This window comes from Phaethon aethereus (assembly GCF_964289735.1).
Source record: "Phaethon aethereus genome assembly, chromosome: 4".
Lineage (NCBI taxonomy): Eukaryota > Metazoa > Chordata > Aves > Phaethontiformes > Phaethontidae > Phaethon > Phaethon aethereus.
This window is the reverse complement of record NC_138578.1, coordinates 27093672-27113233: the sequence shown is the minus strand read 5'-3', so window position 1 is coordinate 27113233 and position 19562 is coordinate 27093672. Positions and strand designations below refer to the sequence as shown.

At 38.8% G+C, this 19562-nt stretch overlaps 1 protein-coding gene across 1 annotated transcript in view; it reads right to left on the bottom strand.

Annotated features, from left to right (window-relative positions):
* Positions 1-459: 459 nt before the first annotated feature.
* COL25A1 (collagen type XXV alpha 1 chain) overlaps positions 460-19562 on the bottom strand; it is a gene marked incomplete at its 3' end in the record, with an annotated part of 329066 nt that continues 309963 nt past the window's right edge. The window contains exons 34-41 of the mRNA XM_081999113.1: positions 17990-18025; positions 17116-17169; positions 11779-11832; positions 10537-10563; positions 9740-9793; positions 4715-4801; positions 1838-1876; positions 460-495 (exon numbers count right to left, since the gene is read on the bottom strand). Coding sequence (XP_081855239.1) covers positions 460-495; positions 1838-1876; positions 4715-4801; positions 9740-9793; positions 10537-10563; positions 11779-11832; positions 17116-17169; positions 17990-18025 — 387 coding nt within the window. The remainder of the gene's footprint in view (positions 496-1837; positions 1877-4714; positions 4802-9739; positions 9794-10536; positions 10564-11778; positions 11833-17115; positions 17170-17989; positions 18026-19562) is intronic.

Sequence of the window (19562 nt, the reverse complement as noted above, 5' to 3'; positions counted from 1 at the left end):
AACCACACTATGTTACTTATGTCTCTGGTCAGTTCCATTATCCTCCTCTGGATGTTCCGATTCATCCCCGCCTCAAGAATGCTTTTTCCCTCAGCAGTCCCAAAATACAATATGCAGAGCACATCCTCTGTCCATCCTCGAGTAAGGTTGAGAAGCTTCTGGTTTCAGGCGGTGTCTGCCATCAAATGATCCGTGCAGCATCTCTGCAACCTTTTCAAACAACCCACAGAGAAGTCTGGTTTCTGCTTCAAACTTCTTTCCTTCTTGATTAAGGACTCGACAGGGCCTATCGTGAATGTCTTCACGACCATGAGCAGTGCAAGGCAAACCGATGCTGATGAACAGGCGGGACCCTCTTTGATCAAAGGGGCCAGGTGACCCGCAAGACTGGAAGCCATCCACCTGCAGCTGGAACTCTACTCCCCAAAAATTCAAGGCCTCTTTCTATCCTCCTCTGGTTTATCTCTTTTTAGCAATAAGCCATGGTGTGACTCCCTTGAGATGACAAAAGGAAATGATTCAGAAGCTGGAATCAAAGATCACCGTGAGCAGCCATTTAGCACGTGACGTGATCACACAACAAGCAGGTTTGGCACACAAACTCATGCTTTTAGTCCGTACAAGCAGATATGGTGGCATGAATCAGTGAAGTGTTTAAGATGGACATGGAAGCCAAGTCAGTAAACTCCAACGGCAGCTGGTACAGTACATTTCATAGCATTTTGCTCTTATTTGGTCACAATTTCTTGTAAACTAGTTCATGGCACTCATTGTCCATGCAGGTCCACAAGCCAAAATATAAGAATTTACAGAAATAATCAGATTTCTATTATTGATCATTGCATCGAGATCTCTCTCATTAGAGAGAGAATCTTTGCAGGTTTACCCTGCAGTTATATATCATCTAACTGCAGATATAAGTGAAAAAAAGATGTACACATGGACTATTGCAAACAAGTAGAAGCAGCTACATGTAAACATATCTCAGACTTGTAAAATCAAATTTTCAGTTTTCAACTATAAATACAAAAAGTGGAACACTATATACACAACTTCATGCTTGTAAGGTTAGATTCATCACTGCAGAGACAAAAAGAGATACAGATTAATCAAATTAGTAAACTGGTATTTCAGATTGCTATTACAAATACATAGATATGGAAAAGTTGCAAGTACGGATAGTTGTTTCCTCAGCACCAGCTATTCTTCAGAGATAAATGCACCCAGGGTTTCACTTATGCTTTATGTTTTCTAATGTATTATATGCCAGTATCCCTCCACTAACATTATTCTGAATGCTGTGTTCTTAAATCTCGCACTGTCTAGGCTAAATCCTCACTGAATATTGCCAGTTAACATTAGCATACAACATAAACATCAGGAGAATGTATTGAAGAATAGAAAGGTAAGGCAAAGAGGAGGGCAGGATGCAGAGTTCTTCTAGGTATCCCAGAAAATAATACCATAATATATCAGTATAAATATTTGATAAAAATACCATATCCATGAGCTTTTATAAAGAATTGGAAGCAGTGATCATATGCACACATACCAAAGGATGTGTGAGTCTTCATATGAAAGGGAAAAGTCTTGGGCTTTCCAGAAATCTAACGCCAACTGTTTCTACAACACTGCCTCAATGAGTTACTACTTCTACACATATTATAACCTCATCACACCAAGTACCGTCATGAAGAGGTTTTATTCTGGGCTGCTGCATACATCTGTCTAAGAGGCTTTGAAGTATATCCTGATACTGTTCAGTATGACCGTGATAGGCTTTTCTGTGTGCTGAGGACATACTGCTCCTGAAAAGAAAAAGCTCTGCCCATCCTACCTTTTGCCAACAGCCAGGCATTGGTAATCCATCGGGACCCTGATTCAATGGGAGGGGGGGAAAAAAGAAAAGACCATAGTTAAGTTTGATAGGATAGCTGTTCCATCAATATCTGTTAGAACAGCTGAAGCAGCTCTGACTTTTTAGCTAGTAAGTAGCTACCAGTTCCTAACTTATTTCCTTTCTTGTTCCCAAGGTGAAGGGAAAGCCAAAGAGAAGGTTTACACCGTAAATACATACGTGTGCCTCTCTGCCATAAAGGTTTGTTTTTCCCTAAATCATTAGAACAGCTCATCACTTTCTTATTGCTGTTAGAGCTCAGGCTGCATATTATTTTAAATATAATCTGTTATTCACAACAATCTGCAGCTGAATGTACAAGATCAATGAGAAGAAAAATATTACCACTTTTATCTGGAGGGTATTGTGTTTTATGGGCCCCTAGTACAAAGTTAACCCAACGATAAGATAGCAAGACTCATTTCTGAGTAGGATCTTTTCTGTTCACTTTCATTCTTAGCTTTTGAAAGAAGCAGCGGAACCTTAATGCCTGAACATACCTCAAGTGACACACTGGAAGAAAACATCAGTGGTGGGAGCAGGGCCATACAGCGACACTGATTATTTCATTGCTTGGACAATATGGCCATCTAATTTGTCCTTATGTTAGAGTCACTCCATTTCTTTTCTGTCACCACCCCATTTTCACGTATCTCTATGCATTCTGTAAAATCAGAGCCCACTTCTGACCAGTCATACTGGTTTTCATGGAACTCATTCCAACTTACATGGCTATACAGGCCTTATCCAGAGAGTTATATGCTCAGAATTAGGAGCACGTATCATGTTACTAGATTATACATGAGCAGAAAAAAAGATCAGGCCTTGACATTTTTTAGAATGTAGAATAACAATACTTATTATGTGAATTTACATGTGAAGATAGTGGTTAATAAGAATTTTTGAATGTGCTTGCATGTACTCTGATGGGAATGGCTTGCTGCCTACAGCAAGAAACAGTGCTGTTTGCTTAGCAGCTCATTCTAGTAACTACCTACGAACAGAACATTTTTCATCCAGCAACGATTGTTAGTGAATCTCCAGATATAAATGATAATACAGAGACAGAGAAACATTTTTAAATTACAAAAGCATGCTTGATTATCCCCAACAAAATATGAAATATGGTTACCATTAATTGGAAGCAAACAAAATGGACTATGGAATAATCTTAATGGACTATGTATTTAAGATTAAAATCCATTGACTTCAAATTAGAAGTGCTATAGTTGAAATAAAATCTACTTAATTTAACATTCATCTTAAAGAACCGTGCTTAACCACCAAACAGTATCAGAACATGCAGATCAAATTTTACTGCAAATAATTAAAAAGAAAATCTTCCTTGTATCTTTAGGAAATGTGTATGTACTGTTCTTTGTAGTTGTTGTTTAAAATGGAAAAGAATTTAAACTTACTTTGCCATTAAATAAAAATCACTGTTGCCAGATTGGTACAAGGGAGAGGGTCAACAAGTAGCATTTTAGTATAGGTGGGAACTTGAATTCATGCTAACATAGGGTGGGGAGTGTCGTGTGTATTCCAGGAAGGTAAGTTCCAAGGGTAAGACCATTAAATTGAAGACGTTAAATAACAAAGACAGTGAGGGTTTGGGCTGCAGACCGTTATCTTCTTACAAACCTCAGGTAAGCTTTTAATTTCCGGATCTGTTTGACTACTACTTCATGATCAGGCCAGACACCAAAATATTACTTGTGTGAGGTCTGGGAGATCAGGCTCCAGCTTGGCTTACTGGAAATCTATGACTTGATTTTTAGAAATATTTACATCATTCTGTACACGACTCTCACTTGGCCAAATCCTGAAAACATGCACCTAAGACTGCATGGATGTGAAAAGAAGTCCAGGGTGCAGAGTAGCTCTGGGACAGGATAGGGTGAAGAGCTGAGCCAGTACAGACAGAAGTCATCAGACTTGATTAGAAGTGGACAGTGTACCGGATTTCTACAAAGACTTGCGTTCAGGGTGAGTAAGGCAATAGGTATTTTGTGAGGAAAATAACAAACCAACGATTCTCAGGGAAAATGTAGGAAGGACACAAACTTATAAATTGTCAAGTGATGTGGGAGCAAACTGCTGAGAGTTAGGTTTGAGGTGTCAACAAAAATGTGTGCTCTCTCATTGCGGTTATGACCACTGAAGCAGCTGGTTTGTTCATGCACATGCATGTGTTATGTGAATAATGTAAAGTCAGCTCAGAAAAACATTACTTTACATCGAGAATGGCTGACTACAAACAAAGGAACCGCATGCAGGGTTGGTAGGAAAGAGAAATACTGTACCAATTGGCAAGGGGCATCCAGCCCATCCAGGCCAGGCTGGCCTGGCTCCCCTTTTTCCCCCTTAATTCCACGGAATCCCTGTTTGTAAAGATTAACTTGCAATGTTACTGTCAAGGAAATGCCTTCAGTATTGACTTAGCTGGAGTGAACAAATAGTAACAGAGAGGCAAGAGGAGCAAGCTGACCGCTGTGGTGCGATTTCAGCCTGTGGGGCACTGACTCTGGCGCATCCCAAATCTGGTTTCTTTCCAATGTATTTGGCAGAAAATAATCAGAAAAAAACCCACCAACAAAACCCTCAAATTTAGCCTGAAGGTCTTAAGTCTGGTGCTTTAAATCAAATTAGGAGGTTGACAAACAGTCTGCTCCAGAATTTGCCAGAACTTGAGATAAGGCTGCGTTAACAAAGGGCAACAGGTGACACAGTAGCTGGTGCTTGTTCCTCTCCCCTCATTTTTTATTCCATCAGTCTATAGCAGGATGATCGACTGTCCAATACACAAGTGAGACGTACCAATGGGCAAGGTGCATCTAATCCAGGAGCACCCTGTTCTCCTTTCTCCCCTTTAGGCCCCTTTTTGCCTTTCTTTCCCTTTTCCCCCTGTGGATACAATGGTTTGGACAAAACAAGTTTCATTCCTTTGGAAAAAAATTAAAGAAAGGTTGGTTTAAAAGTTTGGGTTTTTCTTTTTAAGCCAATGGAGAGCTGAAAGGACACTTACCACTGTGTTCTGGTTTGGATGGTGCGTTATGTGGAAAAATAAATTATATGATCACAAGCAAGAACCGCAATCAGTTGGTATTAGTTTGTGCTGGTATTTCATATCAGAATTATGAATGTTTTGAATCCTAGAACAGGGCTTGAAATCATTGATTTCTTGGGACAGAGGCAAATCTGCAAATCCCCCCGATCCACAGTCCAAAATAAGAGGTCTCCTATTTGCTCTAAGTGATGGTACTGAAGTGCACACACATGCTAAGCTGAATTTGTCAGCTTCCCCAGAGGATCTGTCACCAGTCAGAAGTAACTTTGCAAGAGCAGAGTGCATCAGCACAATGTCTCTAAATAAGGCCTGTGGCACGGATGCTTCACAGGCATGGCTGGCCTCTGGCTAAATTCTATCAACTTCCATGGTGTCACGTCAAGGGTGAACTTGGTCCACAGCACCCTTTGCTGAACTGACCCTTTGCGCTCTGGTAAGAGTTCGGGACAAATCCTGTTCTCAGTAGTGTCCACAGAAACCCACAGACATGACTGAGGGTGCACTCCTGTCACTCCAAATACAACACGGCCTTTTCAAACCCTGTTACAGGAATCAAAACATTCGAACTGCTTGATGGAGAGGTGCTATGATACTTCCAATGATTTCATACCGTCTTGGTATCATAAAGTATTCAGAAGTGATAATTATACTCTTTATTTAAATATTCCAATATTTAAACGTTCTCTCTTCTGCAGGCAATGTTTAATCTACTTATTTTACCGAAATTTAGTCTTTTGATTTCACACCGAGTTCTCTTTTTAAATGTAAAACTTCCAATGCTTCTGTTACTCATGGAAATGAGTTGACTTCCCTCAACAAAGCTACCTGTAAAGATGACCTCACCTTCAAGCAGTATAAAATGTTTAGAGAGTCCATTTCATAATTGATTTCACACCAGTTGGTCACAATGGTAAATGAGTTTCAGATTTGCTCTCAATTTCACAAAAATCAAAAAAGGTTCAATTAAAAAAAAAATGAAACAAATTGGACTAGGATTGCAAAAAATGGGATAGGAAGGATGAGAAAATCAGGAATATCACAAAGAAATGGGAAAAATAGTCATAGGAAAATTAGTATGACATTGGAGAACCAGCAAGCGAGGTTGTGGCTATTGGGAGGATTTAATTTGTGAGGAAAAGGGTAAAAAAGACAGAGGAATTGCAAGGAATGAAGGTAGAAGGAGAAGGAAGGAATGCCCCTTTGGAAAGACAAGACACATTTTGGCGAAGCATAATAAATAGACATTTAACTAGTTCCACACCAGCAGAGAAAGACAATCCAGTGACAAGAGAGAAAAAACATTTTTACACAACTAAAAAATCATTATCTATATCATATCTAAAAAAGGAAGTAAATCACATTATTAACCTAATATCATAGCATACCTGACACATTCAAGTGAAAAAACCTTTTCCATGAACAAAACATACTGCATTCATTACACAATAGAAGCAAAGTTTCTTGTCTCTCTTTTCTGTGTGCCAAAAAGTTGCAGGATAATATTTAGGAAAACAGCAACCCAAACATTACCCTTCTTTACCAAATTATAAGCCTGTGATGTAGAAAAATCCCCACGAGTCAGGAACTGTAAGCTGGCTAAATTTTCATCTTAAACCTACAAACATGATGGTGTAACACAAAAGTCGAACAGTTTCAGGGTCAAATCTCCCGTTATTTGTGCTCGATGTAACAGCAATATATTTGCTGTGCATGCATGCAAGCACAAAGCACGGACATACTCCAAAGCTGATTTTGAAAATGGACAGTAGAGTTTGGTTTCTCTTTCTTCTATCTTTAGGGCTTGTATTTCTTTAACTTGTTGTGTTACAAGTCAGCAGATAACTATTTAAACTTCCAGTTTTGCAGGGCAAACCTATGATATTCAAACCAATGCAGCAGTCATATGTGTAGAGAATAGTCTGGATTTCCTGAGTACTTTACTACTTTTTCCATGGATTGAGTTCTTGTCTCTTAATCTTCACCTCCTTACCCTGAACTCTAGAGATCCACAGGAGATACGGAGAATCTACATCTGATGAAGATTAAAAAAAATATTCCTTCCTCAGTGCCTAGAGAAATAAAAATTTGTAGCACTTCTGTAAGACCGTTATGATTGGAACAATCTCCAGTCCTCACATGCACAGATTTTCATCAGTGCAGAGCGTAGGGGGAAAAGGATGATGCCTTTCCAGCCACTGTTGAGATACATCATACTCCTCTGTCAATATTTATAACAAGAGACACAACTGTTCATTTATGATCAGGGCCCCCTTCCCTCCCTCTCCCCACAACACAGTCTCTAGCTTTTATTAAAGGCTAAAAGGAATTTTTTATTCCTCTTCATACAACTTGAAAATACAAACCTTTTTTGTGCTGAATGCTCCTGGACTATAATTTTATATGAGTAATTACAGCTAGAACACTTTTAAAAATTATTTTTTACAGCCAAGTTAAGCAGACATTATAATGCAAACACTGACTTGCTTTCATTATAGCAGAACCACTGACAGGCTAAAATAAAAATCATCAGTCTAGGACTCATCTCAAACAGAAGAAGTAAAGATTAGCATGTCTATGAAAAAAAACAAGTATCATTGGTTCTCAGTGTTATGATATGTTAATAATGATATATATCTTCGCAATGTAATTTTATTTAAGTTTCTTAACTAGAAACTTGCTAATTTCCACTTGTGCAATGTCAGTCTAACAGTCAATACTGTAAGGAATATTCAAAAACCAAGGAAACACGAGCTGGACCCTCAACTTGTATATCAGTTTATCTCTATTGAAACGGGTGCTGTTACACCAATTTGGTCACAGATAATTAGTAATTTACATAAGGAAAAACATCAGAGCTGAAAAAATTTGTTATAATGAAAGCTTCTATTAATTGCCTTACTTTGTGTCTTTTAAGAGTCAGCCTTCATTTGGAAAAGGAACTATTGATGCAGTTAAGGTGGTTTTGGTGAAACCAGTTTACTTGCAAGATACAAGTATTCCCTCATTTCTGGAAAAAATATGTCACAACTGTGCAACAGAAGTCTCTTTCACAGAGATCTCAGCTATATCTTCCCTGATTTTTTACCAAGACCACCTTTTGCCTTCTAATTTTCTTTGAATATTTTGTGAATATTTAAGGCAGAGATTCCATCTCCATTTTCACTCTAGAGACTTCCTGGCAATACTCTTAATCTGAAAGCCCATAAGATAACATGGTTTCTGAAATATCTGTCAGACTAAGTACTTGATCCCATGCATTCCCCTCAATAAACAGGTTTCGCCTTCTCCTGAATTTTTAGGGGGATGGAGGACTAGACTTCCTAGAAGATGTGTCCTGCAGCCCAAGACAGCACGGCTACATGGGCAGCCTGAATCACAACTGAACTCCAAAAAGGGCCTAACCATGCCTTGTGGCCACACACAATTCCCCCGCCCTCTGGTAAATGGAGGTCCGCTGAGCTATTCAGTCAGTCTCTGGAAATAATGAACTAATACCCAAAAGCAGCATGCTGGACTCTGGGACATTAAAATATTTTTACATTCTGAGTACAAGAATCTCAGTTGTTCCATTTCACATGATATCATCTTTATATAAGCCACCTTGTTTTACCAGCTTTCCAGCTTTTCTTCCAGAGATCTTCTGGGGATCTGATGGCTGTGTTTTGTCTGTCTATCTCTAGCTTTACATGGAAACACAGACTCAGAAGGTCTGGTTGGAAGGGACTTCTGGAGGTCACCTAGTCTAACCTCTGGTCCTGAGCAGGGCGATTCCTAACCCTAGATCAGGTCAGACTAGACCAGGTCCTACAGTCCTCCTTGGGCAGTGGTTCAGCCACCTCTCTGGGTAAACTGTCCCAGTGCCGTGCTGCCCTCCCAGGTTTTCCTAGTAGCCACTCTGAACCTTCCAGGGGCTTCAGCAGCAGCTTGTGGTCCTGTGTTTCCCCATTTGCCACTACCCAGAATAGTTTTGCTCCATCATCTTTGTATCTCCCCTTCAAGTAGTTTGGCCTTCTCTCTGTCAGACTAAGCCAGTCCACCTCCTTCAACCTCTTTTATCGGTTGCGGGTGCCCCAGGACCCTGCCAGCTTGGTAGCCTTCTTCCTCTCCAACTTCTCAAGCTTTTCTGAACTGGGAGGCTCAAAATACCATCTGCAGTATTCAAGCAGCCTCACCAGGATTGATTGGAGAGGGGTAATAACTTATTTTAATCTTCTGGACACAGTCCTTCTAATGTATCCCAATATGAGAACATACTGTTATGCTCATTTGATTTGGCACCTACTGTAACTTGTATCACAAAGTACTTAATTGTAAATAAGACATTGCCAAAAATAAGAAATAAACAGTTCCTGTCCTTATCCAGTTGGTGTGGGACGGGTAGTGTGTACAGGCATGGTACACTAGGATCAATAGTTATACTGCAAATACTGCCAAGGAACAGAGTTGGGATCTTCAGTATAAAATTACTACCACAATGACACATTTCAGTGACGTCTGCATTAAAAATTTCAGGCTGACAAGGATTTTCAACAAGTGTAGGATGGATTGGGGAAAATGAGCCTAAAAACAAGCTGTGCTTTGGGACGTATTGATATTACTATTTCTGTGGAGAAATTTTTGTGGTTTTTCATGATTTTGCTTAGCATGTATCTGTGACCTGCCTTTTGGCACACAGTAAAAACAAAGATAAGTTTTAATAGGACGATTTAGAGCATAAAGACAGCAGAACTGACTAGGCCGAAGAATCAAGCAACAGTTAATAACACTGTGGTCACCTTTTCTCCCTTTTCTCCTATATCACCCTTTTCTCCTCGAGGACCAGGGAAACCCTATAAAAACAAAACGGACAAAGATAGGTCGACTTTTATTCACATGCAGGTTAAGCTTTCAAATACTCTTGGAAAACGTTAAAAAGATGATTTCACTGCATGCTTTGTATGTATATGTGAGTTATGTGTGCACACATGCATGCACACAAGAACATGTGAGACAACTAAGTCATAGCGTTTGGTAGAGTCGTTTTGCCAGCAATGGAAAGAAATCACATCACTCAAAACGGCAATAGTCCATGCTATGTAGCATATGCATGATCTGGAAAAGACTCCTCCAAGTTAGAGATTTCAGTGTAGGACTAGAGTAAAAGGCTTTCAGTAAGTCTTTTTAGCATGCCAAAGAAAGAGCCTATATTTTGAAATGTATCCCTTGCAGAATTATTCTCTTTAATTAGGATAAATTTTCTTAACCAAATGTTAGTGACAACTTGTTCTTCTACAACCGAGTCGCAGGTCTGAATATTTTCCTACCAAGCACTGTTTTTCAGCCTGTTGACTTCCAAAGGACCAATTACTTGTATTACTGAGCACTGAATCTGGTGGGGTCTGTCAATAAGGGCTGTATATTGCATAAATTGTGTCCTCTTTATTAGAGAGAAAGAGCAAATGCAGCATTTAGTACACTCTCTGTATGTACTGCATGCACACTAAATGGAAACAAAGGTGTTACACTCAGTAAGCTAGTTCTTGAAAGACGCTTACCTACCATTAAGAGTGTATTGGTCATACATATTACTTACATCGAGGCCAGGCTCGCCATCTTTGCCCTGCCAAAGAACCATATAAACTACATTAGCGTCCCTAAGCTGTGATACCAATGGCCACCTTGATGCACAACTTCTGCGCTCCCTCTGTACAGTGGTACCCCATCATGCTGCTAAGGCTGTACACACAGCACTGCTGTTAACAGAGGACATTTCTGTCAGTGTTTAACATTTCCAGGAACTGATAACTTGACTGTAAAATTTTGTTTGTACGCAGATACCAGGAGCAAGCTAAAAATACAGAAAAGCCTATCCGTTATTCATTTTTAGTTCACAGGAAGGGGAAAGAGAAATGGGATTTTTTTTAAACTCATAAAACTGACCCTTAGATAAATATGCACTGCAGGCTAATTTAACACTCCACGGAGCCTGAAAACTGTCTCTAGTCATTGACTCCTGATCCAATTAAACCATGAGTCTGTATTCCAGCTTTAATTAATTAATCAAACAGATTAGACTGGAGAGGGTACGGAAACATCGCAAGTCTCTTGCAAAGGCTGGTTGTACCTGGCTAAGCACATGTACACGGTTTTTCTTGTGTAAAAGTACAGAACAGACATGCATATATGTACACACCCAACCCAGTCATCAGCAAAGTAAACAGAGTAAGTCAATTGGTTTTATTGGGGTTATCTTTGCTAGGCCAAAGGAAGTTGTCACTCATATTTTAAGAAACTCATAATATCATTTAAATGGTTGATTTAAAGTATACCATCTCCACATATGAATGCTCAACAATGAACTTCCCAAATTGCTTCTGAGCACACGGCACAGAAATGAGAACAAAAGTGGCCTCTCAAGTGTCAAACAAAACAAAAATATAATGGCAAAGTAGTCTTGCAGCATGGAAATCCAAGCAGCTTATTGATGTTAAGAAAACCACAGCTTTCCACAATTCATCCTGAACTCCTGCCACTCTCGCATGGTCCCCAGACAGCTGACGGTCACAGGCTGCAGCGTCAGGAGCACCAGCATTCTAGATTTCCTCTCTCTTCCTGGTTCATGTCAGGTCTGTTTCAATACTTTTGCATGACCACGAGCACGGGTAGGAATCTGAGTCTGCAATACAGACCAGTGACCTTGCTCTGTCGGGGATTATTATCTATCTTTGCCTTTTCCAATAGATTGCATTGCTAGGTGAAAAGCAGGCATAAAGCACACAAAGTTTAATCAAGGAGTGATGAAAAGCACGATGTGTACAAACTCTGTGCAACTTACAGGCAAACCGTATGGTCCTCTGGGTCCAGGGTCACCTACAGTTCCCTTTTCACCCTAAGAAAAGATTACAGAACAAGCAAACAAAAACATTGTCTATCTTAGATAGAAATTATCTCTACCAAGTGCTTTAGGTTAAGGTTTATGCATTCCTACACCTTTTGAATGAAAAATATTCAAGCTCATTTATTTTTATTAAATTATTAAGGGGCGAAGAGGTGGTGTGTATTACTTTCTAGGCAAAATGACTTTTTGGGCATATGATATTGTGTTTGTTTTTAAATTCGTTAGTGACTGAAAATATTTTTCAAACTGAACTTGCACTGATTTCAATTTTAAGGTTGCAACAGCTGCAACATCGCACTCAGTAAAAATCCAATGTTGTAAGGAAAACTGAGGATATGCAGCATCAAGCTCCAGCATAGCAGCTAAGAGGTGACACAGTGACAAGCAATAATAATGTGTCAATCAAAGCTTGTATTTAAGCAGACAATGCTATTAACAGTGACATTGTGGAGATTATCCCATGCACCGTACTGCGTTGCTAACTGCTCTATTGGATTCTAGATCAGTGATGTAAATATCCTGGTTTATTAAATCAAAACTGTATTAATGTGCAAGACAAACAAGTACAGAGATTACTTCAGAAATATGATCTCATTCTGCACTAAAATCCGCAGGAAGATTACCAGTTTCTGGAGGGACGCTACCAAAATAATTTTGCAAGCTTAATATAGAACAGACTTTTCCAAATGAAATGAAATTTCAAGATGACAAATTTCAGGCTGACAGTAGTAATCACCTTTGCTCTCCAAGTGTTCTTCATCCAGATTGATAGGGAGTTAAACTTCCCGAGTCAGCCAGCGTTAGCCCACGTAGCTGCGAGCACAGCCAGCCCTCTGTGAGGTTGTTAGGAGTAAGCAAGTGCGGGCAGCAGCCTTGTCTCAGACTCTGGTGCTCTTTCTTCTGAATCAAATCCATCAGAAAACCCATACTCTCTTGAGAGAAATAAACTGCTCACAGTGTTGATGAGATGAAAAAAAAAGCCCTGACCGCCTCCAGTTTTCAAAGATCCTCTCTGGATCTGTTATGTAGGGTTTGGATCCCGTCTTCACTTCCTTTCCTTAACATAACCTAATGCAAGGCTTCGTGCAAGGCTCCTGGCGGACAGAAGTGCTGTGTTTCATCCTAGCAATTGCTGCACTTAAGCTCTTGAGATAATTCTGTGTACAAGATCTTCTAAAACATCTTCTAAAAAATCTATTACTCATTATTAATTCATTACTCTATTATTAAAAGCACAAGACAGAGATGTCTAATTAATAGTGGTCATCATCGGCACAGCCAAGTCTCTTAGCACAGCTCTGAAAACGGACAGCTAAGTCTCAATTTTATTGACTGGATAATAGAAAAAAGCAGGCACCAGCATAAACTGAGTCTGGACCTGTTGTTGAATAACCACAGCAGTAGGGAGTTTGTCAGAGTAACTGACATTTGATCTATTTTAGACACTTTGTATTTTTACATAGGTGGACACTGTCTATACACACTTTAGCCTAGTTAGATGTGTAATGGTGTTGGGTTGACAGTTGGACTTGATGATCTTAAAGGTCTTTTCCAACCTTAATGGTTCTATGAATCTATGATCTTCCTGGATTCTGTTAATCTCCAGCCATTTCTGAGCAGCACTTAGGCTGGCTGCCCTTGCAGTACAATAGGAGATACTGGGAAGTAACAGATGATTTTCAAAACGGTAAATCCCTTCCAGCTTTAAAACTTACTGCTGGGACGAAACTGATCTGCTGACCTATATATATATAACAGCGACAAAACTGTTTGATCAATACTTGAAATATGTCAAGACTAGTTAAGCATCTTTTTTTAAAATCTTCAACAGCAAAGACGACTATACAAATTCCTCTCAAGATAGGCCTATAACATTGCTCAACATATGGTAGACATAAAGATACTGAATGTATCCGTCTAGGAAATAATCTCATCTGTTATGTAAAAATATATTTAGAGAAATGTATGTCACAATTTTTTGCCTCCAATACAAAGCACATGCTGAAATGTGTTTGGAATATCAGATGAGGTTCTGAATGTTTACGGATTATAGAAGATTGATGGACTGTCAATGGGCATACTGCCCTCAGCCATCACAATAAAGTATTTCCTTCAAGGAAACAGACATTTTTAAACTTCAGCAAGGTTTTAAATATCTTTTTTGTAAGACAATTCATCAGTGCCCAAAGAACGGAAACCGTAGCCTTTGTTTTTGCCTCCTATTTCACTTCAGTCTCCTGAATCGTGGGTGAATATGAACTACCATTTGCATGGATAAAGCTGCATAAGCGGTGTCTCCATTAAGACTGATATTGAGATTTCATAACACTGTCACGGTGACAAACATTTTAACCAAATTAAAGAGAATGTACTTTCCCTCCCTGTACAGAATGTGTGTAGTGATGACAGTGTTGCACAGGCTACAGATCTGAAAGCCAAAACCAAGCTCAAAACCAGGTCTTTGCCATCAAGGCAAGAGTTTCAGGAAATTAGCATTTCTGTAATTTTGTCTTTCAGCTTCTTTTAGATGGACAAGAAGTTGGATACACATTATGCCTGTCATTACCCTTCAGGTTTACATGTCCCCTTTCACTAGTAGTAATTTAAGATGTTTATCTGTTTACCAATGTTCTCTATTTTCTCTCAAAATGATATGTAAATGAGATTAATAGGTACACAGCCAGATTCAGAGGCCTATTATGATCAACTCCTCCATTTAATAAAGATGGTCTCGGTAAAAGCTCTCTAAGCACCTAACAAAATAGTATTTTCAAAAGCTGAAGAATTTAGTAATTGTATTTAGGACTGTAAAACACCAATCTAGTAAATTATATTAATTCACACTATTAATTACTATTTTTGTTTCTACCAGAAGAAATGCACAGAAACACAGTATTGGAATGTTCACCAGTATCATCCTTCAGGGAGTCTTAAATCCTGTGTTAGCTTTTAATAATCAATGACCAGTGTAAAGTTTAGAGAGAAAATTACAGTTAAGCTCACTCAGTGTGTTAACAGTGCATTTGTGCTAAAATTAATGTTTTCCTATTTTCTAGTAACATGCACTATTTTCCTAGTCTACTTTCACACTATCTAAATAAGTTTTGTGTAAAGACTGTCTGATGTTTTCTGTTTTAATTCAATAGCTAAATTTGAAACAATCCAACCAACCCTTATTTGCACAACAGTCCATTCTACGTAAGAGCAGTAATTCAGCATTGCCTCAAATGCAGCCTGTGCAACAATGAATCCACGATTTGTATAGAAGAAAACACTACGCTTCCGTTTGATTATATTTCCGTTTGCTTATATTCGCTTTCGTTAACTTTTAAGGAGACATAAATATATAGTGGCCAGCATATTACATGTATTTTCTTGAAGTGAGATTGACTTTCCAAATTTTAAATAAAGTGTATTTAAGAGCGTGGTTACGTTTCACATTTGGAATCCCTAGTGTCCTTCTAGGTTAATATTGGCCCAAAGCTTTTCTTATCAGTATGGACAAAATGTGATCCTGTCCAGTGATAACGAGCAGTGGAACTATGCACCATTTTTAATTAAAAGGCAAAGTCTGAAATCTGCAGGCAAAAAGGTTTTCCTCCTGCTTTCACATAAACAAGTTTAACAGTTGCAAATCTGCATTAAAAACACATGATTTATTATTTAGATTACGAGACCTATATCAATACCAGGCACCTGTTAGATAACTATGCTACAAACAACTTCTTCTCCCAAACAGTACTGAATAATTAAATGAACAATTACAGCAATAATCTTGCTACTTGATTGCTTGGAAAAAAACAACTTCCATCTTTCTTGTGAACTTCCTCCCATTCATTTAGCTACGCAGAAAATGGTGGGTGTGCAGGAATTTCCCGCACACCTTAGTTTCTATATTTTAGCAAATCTGTGCCTCTGTGCTCATGCAATTACTGAACCGATTTGCATCGCAGCAGTTCCTATCCCCTTTGTAACTACTTCTTGTCAAGAGCCATGGTAGGGCTCATTCTAGATCCATCTGTACAACTGATTATGACCTTGAATACTGTCATAAGAAAAAACAATTATAGTTATCTTCCATACATTAGAAGAATATTTATAGTATAGCACGTTGTTTTTGAAAGAAATTTCAACTGGTAGTACAATTGCATATCCTTCACGATAAACTATCATAATGCAAGAATAAAATATACAATATTTATATATGCTTCTACATGTATATCTCAATTATTTCCTGAAGTTCAAAAGATGATGTTCGACTATCTTTTCACAGAGTTGACAGAAAAAAAAGTTATGCCCTAGTTGAAAGAAAGACTTGATTCTGTAGTCCTCCAGGAAAAAAAGAAAAATACCCAAGTCCTTCAGACAGCTAACTAGCCTGAGTGGTAACTACAGTCCACTGTGCCTATTTTGGACTATGCTGCATGTCTTGTATTTATTTCTCAACACACAGTTCTGTAAAAATGAATCATCAAGTCACGCATACCTTTCTCAGACGTATTGCTGTTAAAGCTAACTGGACCTGTGCCATATGGCTGCATCCTTAATAAAGCAAGTTGTAGCACAGCTGTTTGGTTAAAGTGAGAAATTCAAAGAGACAAAATTCTGAGCTGGCAACTCCTTGGAGGTTTTAGTAAGTATAAGGTATCATGTTTTGTTTTGTTGTACAAGTTGAGGGTTGTATTGTTCAGGATGACAGGCTTGCAGGTAAAGATTAAGGTCCCTATCCCATTTCCATTGGAGACAATTTACTGTGAATACTTCAAATTAAATAGGAGGGGTCCTATCTTCTAAGCTTAAAAAAAGAGGAAGAAATTTTTAAATTTTATAGAGGTCAGAGAATTTTTTCAAGATCAAAACATTTAAGTGCAAAGAGATGAGAAATACTATTTTTTTTTGCCATTTCATACATATATAATCAGATCACACTATCTTCTTTTGCCCCAGTTTGTTCTCTCAATCCATTTACACAAAATGATGAAACCAACCAAAATTATGTTCTGTGTAGCACCATGAACTTGGAAGTCCTCTAAGTTTCTTACTGATTAGTCATTACAAAATACCAGCTCCTCTGAAGTTAATGAGTTACAAAATGAACCCTTAAACAGATAAATGTGCGTGTAACTAGAACACATATACAGTTCTGGGTTGATCCTTAAACAGACGAGATCCTGTTATGTTTAGTAACATCTAGGCACACTATAAGTAGCCATATGACGTTTTGCCATCACGGCAGTTGCTTTATAAAGAGAAGCACATGGAACACATACTTACTCTGTCTCCTTTAGGACCTGCAGGGCCATGGGGACCAACTGGGCCATCTACACCCTATGAAAGGAAACAAAGAGGATAAGAGAGAGGTCTTGTTTTTACAAGTCTTTAGTTTTACCAGCTGCCTTCTAGCCAAGAACTAACATGGAATCAGTCTTCACTGGTTGAAAATTCAGACTTAATTGTGATGGGACCTGGCCAAATAAATCCATTTGGCTTTTAAAACCACCTATAAGCTCTCCTGTTACAAGGTAAGCCATCTTTCTTCCAGTTGGATTTTACTTTATTCATGGAGGTCATCAGATTTACTAAGATTTTAAGTTTTTTCAAAGAATAAGAGTCAAAGATTTTTATTTTAAAAACTTTTATAAAAGTTTTTAAAACTGTAACTGTCCACCTGTAAAGTGGACATACCTGTTGCAGTGATCAATGAGAATTATCCATTTCTTTATCATTATAAAAAGCAAATAATTTAACATTTATGTTAAATTTGAGAATGCCTGCAGCAGGACCCCAGCACGCCTGCATTCATTTCACTGATTCCATATTAGCATTAAACAAGGACGTCTCCCTGTGTAAACCAAATCCCTAACCTTACTCAGGAAAATATGCACCCCAGCCAAGGCAGTCATCCAACCAAAGTTCAAAACCAAACAGCCTCTTTAAGATTCAGAGCTCATTCTGCAGAGAATTACATTCTCCTTCCCCCACACATTGCCCTAAGAGTCTGCTCGAAGCCCCATCTCATACAGCATGGAAAATGCCTGCGGCGTTTGGCCTTCCTTCCTCCGTGCCGTCCGTGAGCGTGGCCGGCGCAGCCGCTGGAAAGCACACGGACTCAGTAACGAAGAGCGACACAGAAAGACGAGGGACTCACCCGGGGTCCTGGCTTTCCGTCTAAGCCAGATGCTCCCTGTGTGGTTAGGTGGAAGCATGGATGATGGGTGCAACACGAATGACAAGAACGTGAGATTAGTAAGTGGTGCTGATGAATAAACGTAATTCAAACGTACAGTACAAGTTGCGACAGGGTTCTGGAATGGGTATCACATTACTACAGCATGTTAGTTAAAAATTCACATGAAACATCAAGAGCCTGATTCTGTTCTCACGTTAGTGTAACATCACTGACCCACTCCTGCCCTTCACGTCACAGCATATTAGATCAGAATAATGTCTCGCTATAGGAGTGCTACAAACACCAGATGCTGGGGTGTTTTTGAGCCTTAACACACAAATATTTACTTTGTAATTTACTTGCATGCTTTCTAATTTGTAAATAACGACAGTACTGAATACTGTACTACACAAAGGAAGAAAAATGTGTGTTAAGCGTGATAGGAAGTATTTAAGTGCAAGAATACTGCATTATGCAGCCAACAAAATCTGGATCCTGACTACAATGGCCTCATTCATTTCCAAGAGCCCGGGAGACAATCACATTTCCTGTTTTCCCAATATACTCCCAGTTCAGAGCACAGTCAAGGGCTGGAAGTGGGCAGCACCCGGCACTTCGGGCTATTTGCTTCAGCATCCTTGGGGACGGGATGACCTCTGGTGGATTTTATGCGAATAACAGAGCAGCAGAGAAAGATCTGCTCGACTATCCCAGCCCTGCTGGCAGTAATGTTGGCCCTAGAGGGACAAAAACTATTTGGGACATAGGAAATAATCCGGACCAAAGAAAAAAACAACCAACCATCCCAATCGACCCCCAACCCCACAACACATTAACAGTGAAAATGAGCCATTTTTAGAAAGTCAAACACTTGGACTTTGCTCCTTAAAATGACATTTAAAAAAAACAGTAAGCAGGAGCAAGACAAAATCTATATAAATTTGAAAAATTAATGACATATTTTGCTCTGGGTTAGAACAACATTTCTGGCAGAACCAAAACTTTCTTCGTCATTTTAGCCATCTTCAGGGGGTTGGCGCAGACCTCCAAACTGCCTCTCTACATAGTTGTAACTGTCAACTTGAAAATTATCTTTTTTTCTTCAAAATAAATGAAAATTCTCAGTGAAGTTGACCTTGTCCAGAAGCATAATTCTTGAAAAAATTAATCAGAGGTGTTTGGATTCCTTTGGTTCAACTAAGTCTTTTTCCTCCATTTTACTATTAACAATGTGATCACATGGAGTAATACTCACATTAAAAAAAAAAACCAAGACGGAAAAATGAACTCTCTTTGTGCGGAAAAAAATAAAACTAACTATTCAGAGTGCTTTCAAACACAAAAAGTAAGCACACAAAGTCTTTCTTTTTTGTCCACCAAGTCTTAAGAACCATACTGTTTCCACATGAAAATTTATTTTTAAGGTCCTATGTTTCTTTCTAAGATAAAAATTACACAAAACACTCAGAATGGAAATTTTCTGGAGGCAAAAGTAACAATCCACCATCCCTAATGAATGAGAAAAAAAAATTCCCTAAAACAATATTAAACT